The sequence below is a fragment of the Pimephales promelas genome, chromosome 13 (genome assembly GCF_988280905.1).
Source record: "Pimephales promelas chromosome 13, fPimPro1.hap1.1, whole genome shotgun sequence".
Classification (NCBI taxonomy): domain Eukaryota; kingdom Metazoa; phylum Chordata; class Actinopteri; order Cypriniformes; family Leuciscidae; genus Pimephales; species Pimephales promelas.
The window spans coordinates 2841707-2867500 of NC_142781.1; the positions used below are offsets into that span (position 1 = coordinate 2841707).

The window sequence follows — 25794 nt, forward strand, 5'->3', positions numbered from 1 at the left end:
AGCTAATATGATGCGCCATATTGTGAGTGGAGGGAAAACATCTCTTCAGTGCAGAAATTTCCATCACTTTAAGTTTTTACTGATTCTTCCAGGCTTGAAAATCTCAATTTTATTCCCAGATTCCGTGACATTTCCGTGTTTGTGAGCGGTCATCAGAGAGGATGATTGAAAGACTCAAGAGTCTCAGCTGAGGAAAAGGCTTTGGCAAGAGTGAAAATTGCTGAAATGAGAAGAGAGGGAGAGAACAAAGGGTAAAAAAACGAGGTGAGAAAGAAGAGAGCAGGACAGAGGGAGACTGGGTGACATCCCGCACTCCAGCAATTATCCCATCAGAGCCGGACAAAAGCAGCTCTGAACCAGAGATGTGCACGACCAGACATCTCCAACACTGTCAGCGCTTTCAAAACTCTTCTAGAACAGCCAGTCCACCCAAAGCGCCCTGAATAATGAGGCGGCTCGTGAATGCTAAGGCAAAACTGAAAACTATTTGGTCAACATACACAAATAATCCATGTAATCTCTAAATGCACACAGGGCCACATACTGTAAACAGGCTGTCATCAACGCGTGTGTGTTTGTGTGGAGACATTCACAAACACAGGTGGGAAATACTGGGAGAAAGACGACAGACCTGCCCATGAGAGTGTGTACGAGCTTCATTTGCTTTGTGTGTTTGGTTGCTTTTCTTTCTCTATCCATGTGAAACGTCTATCATCGCCATGAACGAGTAGTAATGACGATCCCCTGTATGAGGACAGACGTGCAGAAACGGATAAATGAAGCGATTAGGAGAGGAAATGAAGAGTTATGTTTGTATCGTAGTTACGAATCAGAGCCAGTCAAACTGCTTTAAAGTTGAAATATAACTTGAATGATGATGTTTCTTCAAATGTGAAGATTTTATCTCTAAATTGTATGATTGAATTAAGTGTAAAACTGAAGGACGAGGTCTTGTAATACCATATTTTTTTCATCACCTGGTGCTTTATCCTCAGAAAACATGAGGCCTTGAAACATGTCTAGACGATAATCTGAAAGAGACCTATCCCCCTTTACTGAGTGCGTGTGTGTGTGTGTGTGTGTGTGTGTTTGCCCTATTGTCATGTTGACGGCAGATCGGTTTGGATGAGGAAGCCTGCAGCTGTGTTGTCAATCAGAACCTCATAGTAAGAAAACACACACATCACTATCTGCAGACATCAATCCAACCTTTAAAACACACACACACACACAACTCTGCACACATCACTCCAACCTTTAAAGGGGTCATGACCTGAGAAATCAAATTTTCCTTGAGCTTTTTACATCCAGGAGCTCATCATACTTTAAAGGGATACTTCACCTCTGGAAAGATGAATGTGTATCTAAAATGGGTCATTCATGTAGAAGAAATGTGAAATTATTTTCGAATTTGGAGCTTTCTAGACTGAGAAAAGCCAGAAAATGTATTTTTGGCTTATGTGGATGAAAGACAACAACTCCCAGAATGCACTTGCTTCGCTGCCCTAGGAGGCCACGCCTACCGGTAACAGAGGACAGTCGTTAAACAACAAGTCTAGGCTACTAGTGATAGCTGCAATCACAGCAGTGGGCGTTTACACTGAAGTCTCACAGCGGCCAATCACAGCAGTGGGCGTTTACACTGAAGTCTCACAGCGGCCAATCACAGCAGTGGGCGTTTACACTGAAGTCTCACAACGGCCAATCACAGCAGTGGGCGTTTACACTGAAGTCTCACAGCGGCCAATCACAGCAGTGGGCGTTTACACTGAAGCCTCACAGCAGCCAATCACAGCAGTGGGCGTTTACACTGAAGCCTCACAGCGGCCAATCACAGCAGTGGGCGTTTACACTGAAGCCTCACAGCAGCCAATCACAGCAGTGGGCGTTTACACTGAAGCCTCACAGCGGCCAATCACAGCAGTGGGCGTTTACACTGAAGTCTCACAGCCAATCACAGCAGTGGGCGTTTACACTGAAGCCTCACAGCAGCCAATCACAGCAGTGGGCGTTTACACTGAAGTCTCACAGCGGCCAATCACAGCAGTGGGCGTTTACACTGAAGCCTCACAGCAGCCAATCACAGCAGTGGGCGTTGCCGTTTACACTGAAGTCTCACAGCGGCCAATCACAGCAGTGGGCGTTTACACTGAAGTCTCACACAGACACGCCCCTTCAAACAGAGCGTTCAAATCAGAGGATAAAGTCAGGGTAGGAAAAGGCCATTTATTTCAAAATCATGACAATTTTTTTTATGTAAAAATCATAGTAACATTATAAGGGCACCCCAGGAAGCCTTATAAAATAATAAAACAATGCAGTTCATGACCCCACACGCACACACACACAGACTAAACACACACTGCATTCTGTATAAATACTGCACATTTGACAGGGTTTCCATTTTGAGTAGTGATAAAACTCTCAGCGGTGGTTTTTAGGGTGTGTGTGTTTGGACTGCATCATGTCTAAACATCCATTACACACACAATCATCCATCATGTTTCTATTGAACACATAAATGACTCTTCAGAGCATTAAATTATGAAACATTGATTACATCTGAAGCCCTGCATGTACCACAATCAATATCGCTTAAGGATGATGACTCACAACACACACACACACACACACACACACACACAAACACATACAACACTCTCAGACCAAAAATGAGGAACATTATGAGGATAGAGAGAGAGAGAGAGAGGCAGTTCTCATTTTCTTGTTTTCCCTCAGGAAAGAGAGACGAGTCTTCAGGATGACCGACAGCATCACGCCACCTACATGATGACTGAGTATCTGCATTCAGTCCAAACAACAGTGATTTAGAGCTTGTGGTTGCTATGGTGTTTCTGGCTGGTTGCTAAGGTTTATATGTATATATGGTTCCTAAATCTGCAGGAGTTTTTCGCTGTTTCTGGTGCAGCAGAAGAAAATCTGATCTCTCACTAACACACATGACACACACACATACACACACACACAACTTTAAGACTATTCGCACTAGTACTAGTGATAATTAACTAAACTCGGCATGAATTGTGAGTTGTGCTGATCTTTTCTTCTTTATTGTGTCGTATATCCGAGTGAAACCAAACGGTTGTGGTTTGCTATTGGTGGATCTGGTGTGATTGACAGGTTGCCCCGCCCTCGTCATCACAGAAGATGCTGCAAGAGGAAGATATTCTGATTCAAGATTACCATCATGGATTTAAAATCATTAATAATACACACTGCAATATTCCATGAAAAAAATAACACACATTTTGATTTCATGGTGAACTAATTACAGCTCAGCGAAAGTTAACAAATACAACCTTTGATTTGAATAATGTATCAGCGAATGCTGAAATGAACATAAATGCTGCAGAAGTGCTAATGAACCTTATTGTTACCGAAAAATTGCAATTCAGATACACACACGCATATGAGAAACAAACACGCATGCACACTTTCCTCTGCCTGTTGACGACATTTCACTAGATATTGAGCTCTGGGCTCTCATCTCTTCACCTGTCAAGAACACACACACACACACACACACACACATTTGCATTGGCGGTGGTGATCATTACCACAGCTCTCTCTGAGTAAACAATGAGAGCAAGGAAAAATCCTTATTGATGCCAATGTGATGCGTGGGGTGCGTTTTTTTTATTTTTTTATTTGGCAGGTCTGCCAGCGAGCGAAGAGCGAGGTGTCCTTCATCATTTGGAGAGACGCGTGCCGAAATGTTGTTTTCCCTCAGAATAGACGTCCTCCACCGCGTGCCAAGACTCCGGCGCATTAGGGGCAATATATCCCACTCCCCAGCAGCAGATCCATCACCCGGGACGGCCATTCCTCATCCCTCAGCTTAGATTGTAATCTGTCATTTCTCGCTCTCTGAGCTGATGGAGATCACCCTGAAGCCCAGTCTCTTCAGCAGAAGACAGACCTCAGTCTCTCTGATCAATGCCGGAGGAACAGATAGTGATCCGTCGGAGGAAGAACACTCTCAGTGTCTTTTAAAACGCTGTTTATATCATTGGTTATCATGGTTGCACTTTAGTTTACAGTACGAGTACAGTGAACTTAAAGGAGTAGTTCACTTTTCAAAAAAACATTTGCTGATAATTTCCTCACCCCCATGTCATCCAAGATGTCCATGTCTTTCTTTCTTCAGTCGAAAAGAAATTAAGGTTTTTGATGAAAACATTCCAGAATTTTCTCCATATAATGGACTTCAATGGGGTCCAAAGTTCCAAAAGACAGTTTCAGTGCAAACTGTGCAAAGGGCTTTAAACGATTCCAGACGATGAATAAGGGTCTTATCAAGCGAAACGATCACTCATTTAATAAATAAATAACAAAGTTTAAGTTTTATAAGCTCAAATGCTCGTCTTGCTCTGTTCTGTGTGACTCTCCTGTTCGAACTCGTTTATCAAAACAAATCTTTTTCCGAGTCAATTCATTCATTTTGTTCGTTGAATCAACCAAGTGACTCGGAAAAAGATTTGTTCGTTTTGATGAACGAGTTCGAACAGGAGAGTCACACAGAACAGAGCAAGGTGAGCATTTGAGCTTATAAAACTTAAACTTTGTTATTTATTCATTAAATGAGCGATCGTTTCACTTGATTATTCATCGTCTGGAATCGTTTAAAGCCCTTTGAAGCTGCACTGAAACTCTCATTTGGACATTGAGCTGTTTGGACCCCATTGAAGTCCATTATATGGAGAAAAATCCTGGAATGTTTTCATCAAAAACCTTAATTTCTTTTCGACTGAAGAAAGAACGACATGGACATCTTGGATGACATGGGGGTGAGTAAATTATCAGCAAAAGGTTTTTTTTTTTCAAAACTGAACTACTCCTTTAAACATAAGTTTATAAAATAATAATATTTGAATACAACCAATTCATGTGTAAAAAGTCCTAATAGTGTAATAGTAACGGTTCTACAAGTCAAGAATGCAATTAATACTTTTCTTACGTGTATCTTGAACAGATGATTACGAATAGGCCAAATATAGACTTACTTTAATCATAACCCAAGTAAAGTATAGTGTACAGACTGAAAGTATACTCTTATTTCTAGTATAAACAGTGGAATAATGTGTGATCGCCAGCGGCTGAACTGAACTGAAGCTGATCTACAACACGAGGAGACGGATGAGAGAGAGACACAGTCAAGCACATTAAATCAGGACAATAGAGTGAGTGTGAGTAATCAGCCTGATGACTTTAAAACATGTCATTATCTGGCCAGACACCATTCTCCACGAGACTCAAACACTCTACAGAGAAATACAAGGCAAGGGAATGATGGCTAAATCTATATGTGTCCCGTCCACAATAACAGCATACGGGTTAAAGGATCGGTTCGATATCGGGGGAATATATGTGTGTATGTGTGAGGATGAGATATCTCACAGTGTTAGTTAACCTGTTAACTGTCACCCCCCCTTTTTTGAATAGACATGAAAATGCACATTTCGAACTTAAATGGTTGTAATTCAAGAATGCTTTGGAATATAGACATATGATTGGTCTTGTTTTAAAGAAGACATTTGGCAGATTTTTGTAGAAGTGAAATAAATTAAGAAAGTTAAACAGAAAAAAAAGTTATAGAAGTTTGAGTTTATGGAAATGTACAATGTAAAAATATTAATTATTCATATTTTACATAAAATATATATTTTCAAAACCTGGGCTACTCTAAAATGGCAGAAAGATCAAAGCCAAAAATCTTAACAAGTTGTGTTTCAAATTTTAGGTTGATATCTCAAAAAATGAGCTTTCAGTAAGATTTTGTTTGAGCGCAGTACCAAACTTTTTCACTAGGGCACAACCAGACTCCATTACTGCCCATATAAGGGCGCCTGCATTTCCATTTGTGTTTTGAGTGATATGAACCATTATTTTCACAATTTTCATACAATTTCTGAAGTAGAGATCCTATTCAGGAGTAGTATGGGAAGTTTGGCAGATTTTGATATGAATTGAACCTCTAAGAAACACATACAAAGAACACGCATGTAAGTCATAGCTCGCTGCCACGTCACAAATAGTGAATTTATTATTTTTTTCTTGATATTTCAAACTTTTCAGACCTTTTTTTTTCCAAAATAATTGAATGGATTCTATCTTTTGAACTTTTGGCATGAAAACAAACTGAAGTATCTACCATTTTTTCATGATTTTTCATGTTTACTGCTATTTTAAAATAAAGGTCTGAACACGCCTTATGAGTATGAAAATATTCTTGTTTTATATTGATAAATTATGGCTCCTCTGTAATATATTTTGAAAATCAGTCACCAAATATGGAAACTAGAGAATGTAAGCTTTAAAATGATATATAGTTTGTCAATATTATTTAAGGTATTTACTAAGATATTATTGTTTTAAAAATATAGTGGCAAACGTCCCACCTGTGGGACGGTGACAGTTTAAACAAGTCCGTGGGGAACAACAGTTTAAAACATACGTACCAAACGTCTGTATGGTTATGGAAATCCACACAGTGATATGAAACACACACACACACACACACACACACACACACACACACACACACGTGCTCGTGTTTCTCACCTTGACACATATAAAGAGCTTCACATGGATGTTTCCATGTGAAAGATAGCAAGAATATTCAAGACTATAATAATAATAATAATAATGCGTTTCATTTGAAAAGCCTCTACATATTCACGTGTGTGTGTGTGTGTGTGTGTGTGTGTGTGTTGGTTAGTGAAGCTCAGTGAGAAAGATAAGATATTATTCTGTATCACATATACAGAGGACATACACACATTATACACTTCTTCAGGCGCTCGTATCATACATCACACACACACACACACACACACACACACACACACACACACACACACACACACACACACACACACACACACACACACACACACTGTGTACATTAATCTAAACTTTCAACGATTTATACATTACTGCTACGCTGGACACAAGATAAAACAGTGTGTGTGTGTGTGTGTGTGTGTTTATGTTTGCTGACCTTGACTAAATGTGAGCTCTCAACACTATCACAAAAAACGCCCCCAGCCTTTATCTAACACACACACACACACAAACACACACACACACTCTAAATCAGTGCCCTCACACCTTCTCGCGAGCCCGCCGGGATCTCCTGCCCTGAGGGATCTTGTTTTGGGAGAAGGTGGGAAATCGGCATTCACACGGAGCTGTGAACCCTGGGAAGAGTGTGAGGCCTTCTTTAACCCAGTGTGTAGTGCTGGTCCCTGAATCAGCATCACACACACAGGCCACATCCTTTTAGCACACATTAAACCATTTTACCCATGTGAGTTTTAGCCATTCCTTTAGATGATCAGGTAACTATTACCATTTTGAAAACCGTTTTGAAATTTGGACGTTGCGTTACCGTAGAAACGATATTTTTTTTATTAGGCCCCTCCCCTTTTGGGCATCATCTTTCATAATGTATTATCAAAACCTTTTCTAATCTTGACAAAACACATATCGTCAGTAAGGTCTGAGTCTCAAGGTTTCATATTTAGTGACAGAAGTGATATTTGGATCGAAATGTATTAATTTGTTACGGCAGAATGCATACAATTAAATCCAATGGAATTCAATTGGCACCCGGTGGTTATTTTTGGTATAACGCCTAAACAAAATGTCATGGGAACTTCAATTTTTTGTGATATCAACTTTAAATTTGGAACACAACTTGGTTAGATATATAGCTTTCATTTTATAGTAATTTTATAGTAAAAAATATTTTGTAAAATATTTATTTTATATTAAATATATATATATATATATATATATTAATATTTGATTTACTGTAAATTATAACTTCCATAACTTTTTCATACTTTAATTTTTCAAAGTGCTTTCACTTCAGTAATAATCTGCAGATTGTTTTCTTTAAAACAAGACCAAACTTGGGTATATATTCCAAAGCATTCTTGAATTACAACCATTTAAGTTTGTATAGTGCATTTTGATGTCAATTATCCAAAAAAAAGGGGGGGGGGGTGACAGGTTAAATAAAAGTGCTAAATTTACACATTCCTAATTACACACACACACACTCCAGGGATGCATGATATATCGGCCACATTATCAGTATCGGCCAATATATGATCATTTTTAATATTATCGTTATCGGCCCAACAAGAACATTTAGCCGATATCTAAAAGCCGATAAATATTGTATTATTTCCTTCAGCTGAGGCACTTTAGATTCGCACTCTTCAACATGGTGCTTTTAAATTGCTTGAAATACGATTGAAATCACTTTAAAAAAGGAAAATCTAGTTAAAGTGCAAAATATGCAGTGCAAGTCTGTCATATCGGCTACACAACATTAAAATAAGAGCATCATAATTGTGTTTGTATCTTGACTTTTAATGAGAAGACTTTTTTTATAATCAGGCTCTCAAAAATTGTCTAAAAATTTGGATTTAGATTGATCTGCCAATATATCGGTTATCGGCTTTCAAATATAAAGAATTATCGGTTATCGGTATCGACCAAAATTGTCATATCGGTGCATCCTTAACACGCTCACTGGAAGTTGCAAAAATATACATGTGTAATCTTCTTAGTTGAGATGTTAACCTCCAGCTTGCCGTAAATCTTCAAATGTGAAAGGTTGTTTCAAATATTGAACATTACAGCGCAACACTAGCCACATGTAATATATATATATATATATATATATATATATATAGCAATGTGCACGAGTTCCCTGAAGTGGCATCATGATGTAAACGATGATCATGATGTAAACGATGAATTCAAAATGCAGCACCAACTCATGTCAGGACAAACACAAGCCGAACAGGGACGTTTGATGTTAAAGTGACTCGTCTGAGAGCAAGCACACGTTCATGAACACAGACCAACACACTGCTTCATCCTCCGACAGGCTCTTTAAAGGACCTGATTGGGACACTCGTTTTCACAGTCATCTCAATGGCAAAATCAACCTGAGCTCACCCTATTTAAAATACAAAACCTTAACCTTCCTCAAAACCTTCCTCAAGTCTTCCCAGACAGCAAACTGACATTGAATCAACGTGGAAACGACGTCTCTCATGACATTGAAACAACGTTGATTTTGCTCATCGAATTAACGTTGAACCAACGTCAGACGCGGCATTCTTCAAAGCTAAATGAAAATCGAAAATTGGTTTGCTTTCATAACGTTGAAACAACGCGTTGATTTCAAGTTGATTTTCCGTTAGTTTTGAAAGAATGCCGCGTCTGACGTTGGTTCAACGTTAATTCGATGAGCAAAACAATGTCAGATCAACGTTGTTTCGATGTCATATTTCCACGTTGATTCAATGTCAGTTTGCTATCTGGGTTATTTCTTGTTCTTAAGAAAATGTTTCAAGAATTGACGAATCTTTGATCACCAAAATTGCATATTTAATTTACATATTTAAATAAAATTATTCCTTGAAAGAAAAATCTTCATACTTAAAACATCTTCAATGTAGCTCGACACCCTTGCCTCATTTAGTATGCGAGGTTCTATGAATATGCAGATGAGCCCCGCCTCCACTCACTCACTCACTGGTTGATCACACGTTGATCTGATTAGTTACGAGGTGGTTTGTGACGTCAGAAACACCAGCAGTCTTTGAGACTGTCTTTGGTTCACTGCAGTTTTAAGGAGGAAATACTCAGCAATCCACTTATGAACGCACACATGGTGTGTGTTAAAGCGTATTAAAAACACCACATACACACATAAACAACATTAAAAACTGGATTTTTACCTTTAAGAAATGTCTTTAATGCTTTCTTTTATTAACTAACAGAACCTTTCTGGTATGCCAGTGAATTATAAAGCTGTAGTTCAGAGTCAGATCACCAATGAGCATGTAGAGTTCAGATACTCTATGTTTTTGTCAAGTGAGTGGGTAATTAATGAGTTAATTAGCCAAGCGGTTACACACACACACACAAGCCAGCTGATGACACACATTTCTGTTTTTTGCGTCCTCAAAGTCCATTATTAAATAACACATCATAAGCCAGAGAAACCACAAAGGAACATTAGAAGAAAAAAACAAGGTATTCTCTCAAGTTCAGCGACTGTGACTGGATATTCAATCATTCATGGGAACTGAAGGATGACCAAAGGACACGTTAACTCATTCCCTTTGACAGCGTTAATGACGGCGAGGGCGAGCGACTTCCTCAAACGCTTCACTTCTGAGCTTTGGCGTGATTTCAGACGATCTGACGTTGAATAATTGAGAGTAACCGAGGGCAGGTGTCCAGCTCATTAAGCCAGTCCGTTTGACGTGGTGACTAACGATCTGATCGGGGAAAGTGTGTAGCGCTCTCGCGGGGGATGATGAAGACTCCCTCGGGAGTTACGCAGAGAAAACAAAAACCAAAGTGAATCAGGTCTAAAATAAACTGGAGTCCAGCAACAGATCTGACTCATCAGCGCCTAATTAAAGGGGACAAGAAATAACAAGCCCACGCCGGGGTTTAGAGACGGACTGCGAGCGAGAGAGTGTGATGAAGGGACCTAACACGCCTGCACTCATTAGAAGGGACACGTCCCCGGGGCTTTAGGGGGGCAGCAGGTGGAACACACTCTATACTGTGAGAAATCTCATCCGGACATGAAGAAACAAGCCCTCCTCGTCCATTAGCTCGCCTCGGAAACATCACGCAATATTACTCGCAACAGATCCTCGTGTAATGCGCGTGGACGGCCAGTAGAGGCCCTCCAGGTGTGTGTGCGTGTGCTGAAGCAAACACACAGACACTATAAAGAAACTGTATCGTCGTCAAAGTGTTTAAAATTCTGTCTCTCACACAGAAACAGAGAGAGAGAGAGAGAGAGAGAGAGAGAGATCAGTCAGGACTCCCAATTAGTCTGAACACAGACGGAGGCTTTCAGTATTCACCGTCTCACACACACACACACACACTGAAGCAGAACAACCCGTCAGATCACACACACAAGGCAAACACTGACACATACACACCCACTTTCAACAGTGATTAAAAGAGAAGAGAAGAGACTGATCATATTCAGTGAAACACAAATCTACTGGGACAACAAAAAGCGATTGTATATAAAAGCAAAAGTCCCGTGAAGACCCCAAAAGCCCCTTTTCCACCAAAGCATTTTGAGAGCCGGTGCCTGCGCGCGAAACAGTTGTTTGTGTTTGGACAGCCAAAGAACCGGTTCTCGGCCAGGAGAACTGGTTTCAAAGCGGCACCAACTCTTTGCTGGACTAGAACCGTTCTTTTACCACGTCATGCTTAAATCGGGGGCTTGGCCGGGTTTAGATGTGCTTTAAAACATCTTTTCTGACCATAATAAAGGATCGCAAAGCCAAGAGAAACATTTGCAGAAAAACACGATGGAGTCCGCCTTTTGTAATTGTTATGCTTGAAGTTAACGCAAGCGTTTCTATTTTTGTATTTTTTTTATTTAAGACATTATAAGCAAAGAAGAAAAGTCACAATATAGAACAAATAAATGGAAAGAAAAAAAAGTCACAAGACAGGGGTACAAAACTTATCAGAAAATATTACATATCAAACCAAAAGATTAAAAGACTTACATATTTCAATTGTTTTTAAAGCTTTCTTGGTATACGAGTTAATCCGAAAGTAATGTTGTATTTGCAAGCGTTTCTAAGACGTATGGCGACGTACACAGTGACGTAACGACGTCGTTCCCTGGGCGCTCTAGTCAGTGGAAAAACAAACAGGTTCTGAAGCGGTTCGCAAGTTGAACCAACTCCGAACCAACTTTGAACCAGCACCAGTTCCGAACCAGTTCTTTTTTTTTGGTGGAAAAGGGGTAATTGAGACGTTTCCCCAGCAGGAAACTCTCCGTGTGACTTTACACATTAATATCCATGTCACTGAACAGCTCAACACAGCCGCTAGATTCTCATAAACCACTGTGACGCCGTTCCTCATACTAGTGTGTAGAGGGCTTGACGCCAGGATCGCGTCACCAGTGGACTTCAGGAGTTACTGTCCGACAACACAAGAAAACACCTCTCGAAATTTGCTTTCAAGACCCAATATACTTCAAGCGAAATCAAAGATGGACTGGTGTGATGTCATTTCAACTAAATCTTCGCTTCAGGAGCTCGAAACAGCTTGTCAAGGCGAGATCTCTGGGAAAGGTGACTATTTTAGAATCGCCTGTGACAGCTTTAGACTGGCTGTCTATGGGCATGCACAAACATGTCCTTAAAACAACCCTTAACGTTCATTTTCAAAACTGTGCAACTCACCGAGTGGTTGGTGGTGTTCGTTGATGATTATAAACAAATATATCAGCGCAATGTATGCGTTCAATCCGTGTTGTTTGCTATAGTGGAACTATTTATTCAGATACCTCACAACCGCGTATAAACTTCCGCTCGATATTCGAGTCTGAAGCGTTAGCACACTCCCGACCACTTGATGGCGACAACCAGGACGCTGTACGGACACTGTGTCTAGCGCACCGGAAAAAAAGTCCGGGAGCACAGTTGCTCTGCTCACGCTAGCCTTCTGAGAGACGCAGAACCGAGCGAAAAGACTACAACCACATGTAAACAGACCCCTTTCAGTTTGCGGTAGCTAGCCTAGCACAGTAATATCAACGAACACTGAGTCCTCCAGCAGACATCAATGCGATTTAAAAAAATGACAAATAAAACACGACAGAAACGGTATTTCGCTACACTACTTGTTTCGGGAACATCAACGAACACCACCAACCACTCGGTGAGTTGCACAGTTTTGAAAATGAACGTTAAGGGTTGTTTTAAGGACATGTTTGTGCATGCCCATAGACACCCAGTCTAAAGCTCTCACAGGCGACTCTAAAATAGTCAAAAAGTCGAGACAGGACCCAAAGTCAAATTTTCTAAGTCCACCACTCGATTTCATTCAAAACAAACTACAAAATCGACTCAAGGTGTTAAATACCGCAATTGTCCTTTAAGCACAGAGCTGGGGAAAAACAATGATCCGATGCTTTCTCACCGCTGGCATTTTTATTGTGTGTTTATATAGTCAAGTGCAGCACATATTTACATATTCATCTAATATTCGCTCTCGGCAGCGTATGATCGCTAACAGTATATTCAAACTTCATTTTACCCATGAGCGTAGATCGATAAAGAACGTCACCATGAGTATATCTGGGCTTTCGCATCTTCGCGTCTGTATGATCTCATCAAGCCGCACCTTTTGATTGGCTGGGTGATTTGCATACCTGATACTCATTGGGCCAGAAGGTGCTGACAGCGAGCTCCGCCTTCATCCAGTCTCGGCCGGTGCAGGACGTGATGTTCCAGATGGGGTTGGCCAGCGGCCCCTTGTTGACCTTCACCAGGATGTTGAGCGTCCCGGAGCTGGAGCCGTCCGGGCAGAACAGCAGATAGTTGAAGTCAATGCAGTGAGTGTCGTTTTCCTTCATCACGGGCAGCTGAAGGCGAGCCTTTTCTCCGTAGTCGTGCTGAGAGGTGTCCACCATCATGTATGAGCCTGGAAGAACGGAGAGAGGGGAAACAAAACATGTGAAGATAGGCAGCGTTCGTTAGTGCCTGAAAATTCATGTTTAACACAACGCTCACACCAAATATTGATCCATTTGTCATTGGATTGAGCTATGTATTTTTTATTTACATTGACATTTCTTTTTTATTCTAAGCTTGTCATAATGCATTCAGGTTCAGGTTCAGGTTCAGGTTTATTGATATAGCCCATTTCATACACAGGTAGCCCAATGTGCTTTACACAATCATAGCAGTTAAGAAACAATTTACATACATCAATCACACACAAAAATTCAAAAAATAAATAATCATAAATAATCATTACAAAAAATAAAAACATGTAGCTTAACAAGGAAATAAAAAGAGTCAGTAGAAAGCATCGTAAAAAAGTTTCGTTTTTAATCTAGATTTAAAAATAGAGATAGTGGGGGAGGTCTTAATGTCTACAGGAAGACGGTTCCAAAGACGGACCGCATAGCAGCTGAAGGCTGCCTCTCCCTGCTTAGTACGAGCGCTGCATTGTACTAGCTCGAGTTTACCAGCAGATCTAAGTGATCTTGAGGGGGTATATTTTTTAAGCATATCTGCCATATATAGAGGTCCTTGACCATTTAGTGTTTTAAAAACAAGAAAAAGAACTTTAAAATCAATTCTATAAGTCACTGGTAACCAGTGTAGAGATTTTAAAATTGGTGTGATATGATCCTTTCTTTTGGTCCTGGTCAGTAGCCTTGCTGCTGCATTTTGGATAATTTGAAGAGATTTTATTGTTTTTTTAGGGAGACCAGTGAAAAGACCATTACAATAGTCCACCCTACTGGAAATGAAAGCATGAATAAGTTTTTCTAAGTCTGCCGGTAATTCAATATTGATTCTTTAAATCGCTAGACTTTACGGCTATTCCTAAATACGAAATTATCCTAAATTAACTGAACTTAAAGGGATACTCCACTTTTTGTGGAAATAGGCTCATTTTACCTCTCCCCCAGAGTTGAACAGTTGGGTTTTACCGTTTTCGAATCCATTCAGCCGATTTTCGGATATTTAGAAGAATATCAGTAACCAGACAGTTTCTGGTCTCATTGACTTCCATAGTATATATTTTTCCTACTATAGAAGTCAATGAGACCAGAAACTGTCTGGTTACTGATATTCTTCTAAATATCCAAAAATCGACTGAATGGATTCGAAAACGGTAAAACCCAACTGTTCAACTCTGGGGGAGTGGTAAAATGAGCCTATTTGCAAAAAAAAGTGGAGTATCCCTTTAAGGACTAAACCAGATTCCCAGAACCACCCGTTTAGATTTTAAACCAGATTTTGCGTTGTAATCAAACAAAAATACACAGCCACCAAGGAATATTGAAAACGTGTCATCTGTAAAAAGCAAGCAAAAACGACAAATTGTTTGAGAACTCGCGTGGGATCCTGGGGACACAATATTTCTGAACTTCGGAATCAAAGACTCGTACACTCGGCAGTTCGCCGTGTGCTTATTACAGGACGCTTTCATAATCGCTCCACCGCGGAAACGTTTTCCAGTCGGACAGGGCCATGTAGGATCTGGTTCCAGTTCTTTAAGCATGTGATTGCACTGAGAAGAAAACATTTCAAATCCCAAACGCCCAGAGGCGGCGAGAGCACAGACTTCACCACCATTTGTCCGAATGAACATACATCTGTTCATCTGTCTCTCCACGGCCAGAACCAGAGATGACCGGCTCTCTCTCTCTTGATCCTCGTCTTCTGTCAGCTGATGAAACTCTTCCTCTCGGCCTGAATCGATAGCCCTGGCCATGTTGTGTGCATGTTATTCCAGATTCAGAAGGTTTCAAGAGCAATCGCTTTCTCTGTCTCGGAAATTTCATTTGACTATTTTTATGTAACCATTAGTCATGTGGGTTGGGAAAAATGCTCTTAGTTATAGCACAGCTGCATTCAAACACAGCTGTTTTATTGCTGATAAAACACACACCTGTCACCACATACTGGATCTTTATCCAACTAAATTATTCGTATAGTTGCATCCAGTGCGACTGCTCGTGTTTTATATACATTACTGTTCAAAAGGTTGGGCTCAGTAAGATATTTTCTTTTAAGAATGCATTAAATTGATAAAGAATGAATATTGTCAGAATGAAGCAGAAGAATATCATTTCACAGCTGAGAACATCAAAGTGTTTTCAAACACTCGTCTTTTATTTCCATTGAAACAGCAAATGTCTAAAGCAGTGATCATTTAGAGACAGAGAGAGCCTGTTTATTCAGGAGACAGATGCAATGGTGCAGGAGTTGTCATTTGGGCTTTGTTTGCAGATGAGGCACATCCACGAGATCTACGGGCATCTGTATCTCTTTCTCTCTCTACAGGTGAGGTCTGGGTGAAAGAAAGTCTCTTGCTTTTAAGAGTATAGAGTGTGGATCAGACCACCAGGAGAGATGGAGAATCAAATGCAAATTGGCTGAGAGCTGCCAGCAACCCTACCAATTATATCTGTCTCCTGATTTCCCCGCTCCAAATCTCACGGCAAGACCGACATGCTTCACACAGCTTCTGAAAATCTCTGATACAAAACGAAAGTCCTGCAATTACTCATTCGCAGATTTCCTTTCCTTTCTGATTGATTTGGTTGAGAGTGTGATGCTTTACAGAGAGACTCCGCCCACACTCTCTTCTGATTGGCTGTGATTTTTGAATGATTTGGTTGAGAGTGCGATGCTTTACAGAGAGACTCCGCCCACACTCTCTTCTGATTGGCTGTGATTTTTGAATGATTTGGTTGAGAGTGTGATGCTTTACAGAGAGACTCCGCCCACACTCTCTTCTGATTGGCTGTGATTTTTGAATGATTTGGTTGAGAGTGCAGTGCTCTTGCAGAGAGACTCCGCCCACACGCTCTTCTGATTGGCTGTGATTTGTAATTGATTAGGTTGTGAGTGCAGTGCTCTTGCAGAGAGACTCCGCCCACACGCTCTTCTGATTGGCTGTGATTTTTGATTGATTCGGTTGAGAGTGCAGTGCTCTTGCAGAGAGACTCCGCCCACACGCTCTTCTGATTGGCTGTGATTTGTAATTGATTAGGTTGTGAGTGCAGTGCTCTTGCAGAGAGACTCCGCCCACACGCTCTTCTGATTGGCTGTGATTTCTGATTGATTTGGTTGAGAAAGTAAGTCCTCTTGCAGAGAGACTCCGCCCACACACTCTTCTGATTTGCTGTGATTTTTGATTGATTTGGTTGCGAGTGCAGTGCTCTTGCAGAAAGACTCCGCCCACACACTCTTCTGATTTGCTGTGATTTCTGATTGATTTGGTAGAGAGTGCAGTCCTCTTGCAGAGAGACTCCGCCCACACACTCTTCTGATTGGCTGTGATTTCTGATTGATTTGGTTGAGAGTGCAGTGCTCTTGCAGAGAGACTCCGCCCACACACTCTACTGATTAGAGTAATTAAATGCAAATATTAGACCACAGCATGACACATTGATCAATCAGAACGATCAAGTATTTCAGACAGACTTGTAATAAAGCTAAATACAACCTGTACAAGCAAGAAGTTAAGCTATCAGCTGGGCATCTCGGGTAAGTGAACCTGCCCCTAAGAGCGCTCGCGGCGAGACACTAATGACTGCAGGTGAGAACAGCCATGTGCACGTCAGGAGGTGTGTGTGTCCCGTCGTTTCCTCTATAAACGCCCGTTGGGTAAACATTCGCTTCTTCCCAAAAGTCAAAGGTTGGTCACGTGAACTAACCGTCGTATCCAGATGGCACTATCGTTCAGCCAAGAGCTCCTGGCAGAATATGAAACATGTCCATGGTGATTTTTGATTTATGTAAGTGCTTCCTTATGAACATGTGCTAGAGAGTTTGGAGAATGTGTGTGCGTGCTGCTCATTAATCACTTCAGAGTAAAACGGAGAAAACGACGAGAGCAACGGCAGAAGGCTGGACACATTAGATGACAAGGTTTGGCCGGCTCTCAAAGCCACAAGAAAACATGAACACGAGTGCAAAACTCCACACAGCTCAGGCCGAGGCTGGTTTAGCGAGTGGTTTATGTTAGTATGCAGAGAACTAAACCAACACACCACTAATTACACACACATCCACTCTGCTTAAACCTCAGTCTAACCAACAGCATGTCCACATGAAAAGGAAACTCATAATGGCTGATTTGAAACGCTCTTCATGGGCATCAGCAACACAATCAAAGCTAAATACTTTAAGAAACATAAACAGTACACACTAAAACGTTTGTAATCCTTTTTTTAAGTAGTCGACCGATCTAAAAGTTTTGATAACCGATACCAATCTACAGCCGATCTATATGATATCATATTATTTCATTTAAAACATATTAAAAGCACATATTAAAAGGAATTAAATATATATTTACTTTACATAAGATTTACTAAATTACTAAATCATTCAAAAAGGAAAAGTTAAAACAACAAATCTGTAAAATAGTGAACTAATTAAGATGGAGAATCGAAGGTTGGACTCAGCGTTTTCAAAATAAAAGTCCTGCTCACTGTCAAAATAACACATCGGCCAAGTTAAAAATGCCATATAACGGCCAGAGCACTACATATATAGCAATAAAACGTTTTTCCACACTGCATTATGGGATTGGCTTGGAGTATTCGTCAGGTTTTGTGAGTGAAAAATGCATTTGTCTTCACTTTGAATGTTCGCTCATTACACAACTGAAATAACATGAATATTCAGATTTCACTTCAGAGAATGGTTCAACGACTGTGATTTATTGCCCATTGTTGTCGCAGCTTTGCAAGTAATGGAGGATATTTGTCAAAGTTTATGCCTCAGAACCGTTTGCCAGTAGTGTTGTAACGGTCTGCGAGGGTTTATCACTGCAAATTTGCCACAAGTTATTTGCAAAGAAACCGTTTTACTGCAGGAGGTGTCATTGGACAACAATTAGCATATATGATGTCATCAATATTTTTGTATGAGGACATATTTTAAATGTGCGTGCCATACAGTAGAAGTACACTAGCACAAAGATGAGCGCAAAGCTAATATACATGGACTAAAAGCCCAACACATTTCAATTTCATGGTCTCTCTGAAGAATAGATCAGCTTGTGAGCTTTAAAAGACAGCAATTTACAGAGCCGCTTCACACAGTGTAAAATAGGGCAGCAGTTTAAAGAAAGTCTGAAACTGCAAAAAATACAAAATAATATTTCTCTCAAAAAGTATTTCAGCAAGGCTCACAGTCTTATTTCACTTTGAACTCTTGCTCAATTCACAAGTTAAGAGGCAATTCTTAAAGGCGCAGCAGCAAAATATGACCCGCTAATTCAAATGGTCCCTTTTTTTGGCACAAAACACTTCATAAATATTATAAAGTAGACCTTGGGGAACAATCAAATATTGACAATTTGAAAAAAAAAAAGAAAGCCTATAATATGACCCCTTTAAATCAAGAGGTTGAGAAATTAGAAAGTGAGTAACAGAAAAGGAAACTAGCATTCATTGTGTCAAGACGTGATGTAAAACAGATCTCCACGTCTCGTTCCAGGGGTGTAGGAGTTGGACGTGAGCACACAGAGCAAATATTCACGTCTGCTCTCGGTGAATGTGAAATGTGGAGCGCTTTATTATAGCGTGCTCAGAGGTCTGATGTTAAAGTCACTCCTCAGAGGAATCAGAGCATGACTAAGCAGAAAAAACATGTTCTTGTTACACACTGCTACAGATTGCAGCCTCGACGTGTGCCAAAACCTCACAGAGTCAACAGCCCTGAATCCCACACATGCTGACACACCCAGAACATTCACAAGAGAGAGAAGAAACACTTATCTACACTTTTTATATGGTTTCTCACTATAATTTAGCTTTACATGCACAATTTTCACCCTTTCCGTGATCTTGTTGAAGGGCTCCGCCCTTTTACGAAGTCTTTGAAAATTTTGTTTTTGGGTTTTACTAGAATATGCCGTCGTGCTTGACATGCATGCACATAATTGTTCACATATTTTACATTATTACAGCTCCTCTGTCCCCAGTCCCGAAAGTGTTGTTTAGTTCCGGTTTGGATGAAGCCCCGCCTTCAAAATTATGAAATGTGCTGTGATTGGTTAGCTGGCCCAGTGTGTTGTGAGATGTCCCACCCCCTCCATAACCGCGAGTTCTGCTATAGCGTAACTATTACGGATGGCGGCGATATCAAACCAGCCTGATTCAGACCCTGACAATGTTGACAAACAAGATCATCCAGAACGGATTTCACAGGACGCTTCAGAGTGGTGAGGGTTTTGTTTTTTTTTGTAATATGCTTATACATTTTAGATACGACTGCACGTCACTTAATCGTGATATTTGTCAGAAAACGTTGGTAATACAAATAGTAATCGGTCAGAAAACCATGGACAATTTGACGAACAGTCTTACAAAAGCTACAGTAAACATTACATCAACACTAATGTTGGATAGCAGGCAGTGCTGGGGTGCGTTTCCCGAAAGCATCGTTAGCCAACTATGGTCGCAAGTTACGTCGTTATCAGCATAGTTAAACGAGTCGGTGTTTCCCGAAACCATCGTTCCAACGGACATTCGCAAACAGCATCGCAAAGTTGTGGTTAGAGGCATCGTTTCTATATTGCATCACATTTGGCGGTAATGAATCCTTATCTTGAGCAAAATAAGTAAGCTGACATTCAGTACAACCGGTGCCTTTTATTTAGAATAAAGACAAATGCAATTTACGTCTTTTAGTTTGTCAAAAGATCTGAAGTAACGTGTTTGAAGAGTGCGTGTGTGCGAACGTGCTCTACGAGTCAAATATTGAGTCTGGTAATAAAGCAAAACAACTGAGAACAATTAGAAATAGTCCTCAGATCACATGTCTGTAATTCATATAAAACAAATCTAGCGTTAATTGGATCTCAAACAGTTTCATTAAAAGTAGTTATTACTCAACGTGCGAAACCAACGTGGTTGAACGATACTTTGCGACAGTGGGTTTCGGGAAACAGTCGTGACTAGCTAGTTGATTTTTCCATCGTACTATGGTAGTGAACAGGCGAACTACGTCGTTCTATGGGAAACGCACCCCAGGGCGGTAAACCGTAGGGCTGTCAACTTTAGTCATTTAGTCGACTAATCAGTCGATGTCGACTGACATTCTTATTGGCGACCAGTTGCATTTTTTTAACAACAGAAAGATTTTTTTTAATGATTTACTCCCTGATATTTATACCTTTATAAGCAGTTATTTATTGCTGTATTCTAAATATAATTAGCCTATGTTTTATCCCCAACTTTAAATGCTTTAATTAGGTGTTCAGGCACGAAGTGCTGAAAACCTATTGTATTTGCTAGAAAGAAAAAAAAAATCCCCTAAAACGCATCGTGCAGCCCAAACCGTAAGGGCTGGAGCTCTGAAACTTTGTCAGATGGTAGGGCCTCAAATTGTGGAGAAGCTATCAGAGTATGAGCCCGATTGGCCCATAGGTGGCGCTACAGCAACCAAAAGTACTAAATTGCTCATAACTCCAAGACTGTTTGACTTAGCTTCAATGTTTTTACACCACTGTAATCCCTGGCTCAAGACGGACAAGATGTATATCTCGGATTTGTATATCTCAAAGCTATCAGAGTACGAGGTGCATAGGTGCATAGGTGGATAGGTGGCGCTACAGCAACCAAAGTTCCTCCGCAAAGTTCCATGAGGATCGGATTATAGGTGGCCAATGAGTGGTGTTGTACTGCCCACTGCTGTTTAAATTTTTTTTTTTTCACAATACTCAACTATAATTCATAGTATAACTTTATCAATTCAATCTTTTAACATTTACAACCACATTTAGTAAAAAATGACTATTATCCTGAAGTTGAAAATGAGTGTGTGAACTAAACTGTAGTAAATCATATTTTAACATGTTAAATTATGATAAATCATATTGGAACATGGTTAATTATGTAATATCAAGCTGAAATGTAGTATATCATGATAAATCATGCCTGCTACATACAACTTAATGTCTTTTGATGCTTTTGTGCTTAAATGCCTTAAAGACCTGAACACCGATAAATGCTGCTTGCAGCTTTAATTTAGGCTATTTTTGTAACGTGTAACGGCGCCACAGTTTAGCGCACACACATAATACACTCGGGAACCGCACCTGTGGCTTCGCGCTCGGTAAGGGATGCTGTATTCATTCAGTTAGAACGCTGCTTATTTTGGCTTTAGACGACAAAATGTCCAGGAAATCTAAATCTTTTACGCTCTTCCTTTGGCTGCATTTTAAAACAAAGACGACAAGACTGTGGAGGGAGGCGACACCGCGCGCCTAGATTTGAAATCGAACTTGAGCGCGCAAAAGACGTGAGAGCAGCACTTTTAACAGCTTTGTCATGCTGACTCAATAGATTGTGTTTTCTTAATATGTTTTTGTTTTTATTTGTACACTTTACGCATTTGAAAATAGCCTAAATAATGCAACAAAACGAAAATAAACCTGTATGCCTTCCAAAAATTCGGATTGTTTTTTAGGCTATTTGTTTTTTTGTTTTGTTTTTTGTGTGTCATTTTAAAACGCCTTGATTGGCTGGACGAAAGTTAACCCATAGCATTGAAAGTAAAGAAGAATACAGCCTGTATAAACGAAAGCTTTTGTTAGGATTTTTCATGATGTGGCAGATAGCAGTTATATTTTTTGTAGCGTGTGGGCGATTGTTATTGTCACTGTAGACAGCGCTCCTCACTTTTTGCAGTTAATAAAAATAACTTAATTTTCAAATAAATTGTATTAGTTTTAGTTATTTGTGATGTTTTTTCGTTGCTGTTTTATAAATGCTCTATGACAATGTTCAATCAAAACATCACGTTTTTTTGTTTTTTTTTAGTCGACTAATCGTTGCACAGGACAAGACTTTGGTCGACTAAGGATTTCTCTGGTTGACAAAAGCTTTAGTAAACCGGTTCGCACCAAAAACCAGTGTATATTTTTGCTATATTGTTCATTTTTAATATACCGCCATACCTATGTATTAATTACACAACGTTCAAAAACGAACGTTACGCTGTGCCGCCGTCACTGTTTCAGACGGACCCTTTACACTGTTGCACTTCTGAATCCTGCACTTCAAACGTGTTCAGTGCAATCGCAAATCTCTCCTCTTCCCCTGCTAACAATCTTAGGTTATAAGACCTTTCCCATTAAGTTATAAAAACTTTATTTCTGAATGTTCTAGGAATTTTCAAAATGTCCAGTTTCTTTAGACGTTGTATTAACGCTCTTGCTTGGTTATAAGAATGTTATTAGAACGTTAAGAAATAACAATTTTAGGTTATACTGGCCGCTATTCTATTCTACAATATATACTAATGACAATAAAATAGACCATCCTAAGTCAATTTATTGCTGTAATTCCTCTCTCAACCAGTAGAAAACATCTGATTATGCATGTAAAAAAAAAAAAAAAAAAAACGTAATAAACCGGAAAACTGGCTTAATAAAAAAAAAAAAAAAAAAAACATGATATAAATTTTTGGCCAAACCAACCCACCACTACTAGCAGGTGAGCGTCGCAACAACATAAAACTTCCATAAACAACAGACTGTCCCATTTCAGGAGAAGCTTTTGTTCGGCGCCTGCCCTGTGTTTTTGCACACAGATGAACGCTGGGATTATAATGTTCATGAACAGTGTTGAAAATAAGTTCATCAGCCTTAGGAATAGGGTTGGGTATCGAGAATCGAGTATCGATTGGAACCGAGACTAACTTTTCGTTTTTCCCGGAATCGTTCAAAAGTTAAAATTTCGATTCCTAGTTTCGATATTCACAGTCCGCCGAGCGGAAGAAGAAACCGCTGAACAACACCAACGAAGAAGCGTCTACCTGAAGTGTTGGCATAACCACGCGAGTCAAACAGGAGCTTACGTCGGCGGTCCAAAGTGTGGCTTCACTTTTCTAAAAATAACGAAATCTCGGCAAAATGCAAAATTTGTGACAAAAGGAGTATTTCCTTCAGAAAGGATTATTTCCTTCAGAAAGGCCGTTGGTTAGCAAGGTTAGCCAAACTTTTTTGACCCTGCCTCTTAAAAGAATCGGAATCGAGAATCGTTAGGAAACGGAATCGAAACAAGGAATCGGAATCAGAATCGTTCAAATTCAAACGATACCCAACCCTAGTTGGGAAGGTCAAACAAATGAGTTGAGGAACAAACCGCAGCCGTGGGCGGAGATTATTTAAATGGGTAACATTATGACCAGAAAAAATGCGTTGTAATTCAAAAATGGATACTGTTAAATAAAATATCTCCTTTTGGTGTCGACTTTGAGCTTTTATAACTTACAGATCTTTTGTATGCTTGAACAGCAACATTACAGACTATCTAAAGTTGAAAAAGTGTAATAGTAAAAACGGACCCCTTTAAACTCCACGTATCGTTGTAAACGAACTGTGAGACAAAACCTGAACAATTTATTCAAACACAAAATTGCATCGGTGGCACTCGGAGCTCATTTACTGAGCATAGCAGGACTGGGAACCACAACCTACGATCAAATTAATGAGGTATTGTTTTAAAAAATTTATTTACGCATTACTTTGAGATTTATTTCATTTTAATTCTACATCCTGTAACTCTTCAGAAGCCTTTAACGTAACTTCATTACACCAGTTCATTAGCACAGCTGCACATCACACCGAGCGACTGCAATACAAGCTGATCTGTTATCCGTCCACATTCAGGGAGAAAACAGACCTGTCAAACACAGCCCGTCGCCTGCTCTCTTTGATTGCTCATGAAATGTGAATAGCTGAAATGGGCTGTTGGGTTTTTGGCAGTAATGTAGAAATATGGGCATTCACATTCAGATCCCTGCCGTGAAAGAGAGAGAGAGAGAAATATAGAGAGAGAAGGGCCGGCCTGAACCAGGAGCGCATCTGCTGTTCACAGAGGAAATAACGCGACGTTCAAGAGACGAAACACTCTTTCTTGTATGATGAGAGAAAACTAAAACCCCTGAATGCATTTCCAACGAGTCATTTTGTGGCATTACCATAACATCACAGTTACAACTGATACAATAAACATGTGCAAACCGATACAAAAAAACACTGATTCGAGAAAATAGTTGCAATCTATAATCTCTTTGCGAGGGAAACCATATAAAAATTTAAAGAATTTCCAAGAATACCAACTGTAAAGAAATGCATATTAGTCACTTTCTCTAAACTAGAGCTGTCAAAACACAATGATGCCGCTCTCAACAAGATGGCCGACAGAAGACACTCAAGATGGCCGTCACCCTTCCCACAGCACTAACAGCCGTTCTTCAGGGTACAGCCCGTCCTCTCCTTCATGGCACTGACCCACATTAACGGGAGCGCTCCCTTTGTCAGGCAAACACTGGCCAGGAGATGTAGAGCGGAAAGCTCTGTCACCGCGGTGAAACACTCGTCCTTCCCAACGCTCTTCACGCGCAACTCTAGCATTCACGCATTCAGTGCCCCCAGTTTTCAGGAGTTGTCGGATATGTCGTTTACTAGATTTTTCAAAACAACGGCTAATTATCGCTTATGTAAATTGGGGTGCAGTATTTAGTGAAAAGTGATGTGTTAAAGGAGTAGTTCACTTTTGAAAACACTTTTGCTGATAATTTACTCACCCCCATGTCATCCAAGATGTCCATGTCTTTCTTTCTTCAGTCGAAAACAAATTAAGGTTTTTTCTCCATATAATGGACTTCAATGGGAACCAAACGGTTCATCCAAAAAACAGTCAGTCAAACTGCAAACTATACAAAGGGTTTTAAACGACTCCAGATGATGAATACGGGTCTTATCAAGCGAAACGATCGCTCATTTAATAAATAAATAACAAAGTTTAAGTTTTATATCAGTCAAACGGGAATCGAAAATTAGTTGTCATGGATGAGGTACAGTTCGATTTCTATAAATGTTGCGTTTAATAACATGCTTGTTTTTCATTAAACTGAAATAACCGCAAGAAAAGTCAGGTTTAAAAGTAAACTAGTTATCACAGATGTTACTATACGAGTCACTGGACGAAGTGACTTATTTTTGTCTCAAATCGTTGCTAATGGATCCTGACTTGGCCCTATGCTGCAATATGCATTTAGTTTTGCAGTCATTTACAGAAATCAGCTGCTTGAATGACAATTGCTGGTGTTATTAGATTTTTCAGGTAAGATTCTCAATTCATTCAGTGAACGGATGCTCTGAGGTAAAGTTTTCAGAATGCATTTAATTGTACAG

The 25794-nt window shown here is 40.0% G+C and overlaps 1 protein-coding gene across 20 annotated transcripts in view; it reads right to left on the reverse strand.

Moving 5' to 3' along the window:
- Nucleotides 1–25794, reverse strand: part of ptprk (protein tyrosine phosphatase receptor type K) — a 244359-nt gene that overhangs the window by 153331 nt on the left and 65234 nt on the right. For all 20 annotated transcript variants that reach the window (XM_089118330.1, XM_089118314.1, XM_089118329.1 and 17 more), the window contains one exon: nucleotides 13259–13530. In XM_089118330.1, coding sequence (XP_088974456.1) covers nucleotides 13259–13530 — 272 coding nt within the window. The remainder of the gene's footprint in view (nucleotides 1–13258; nucleotides 13531–25794) is intronic.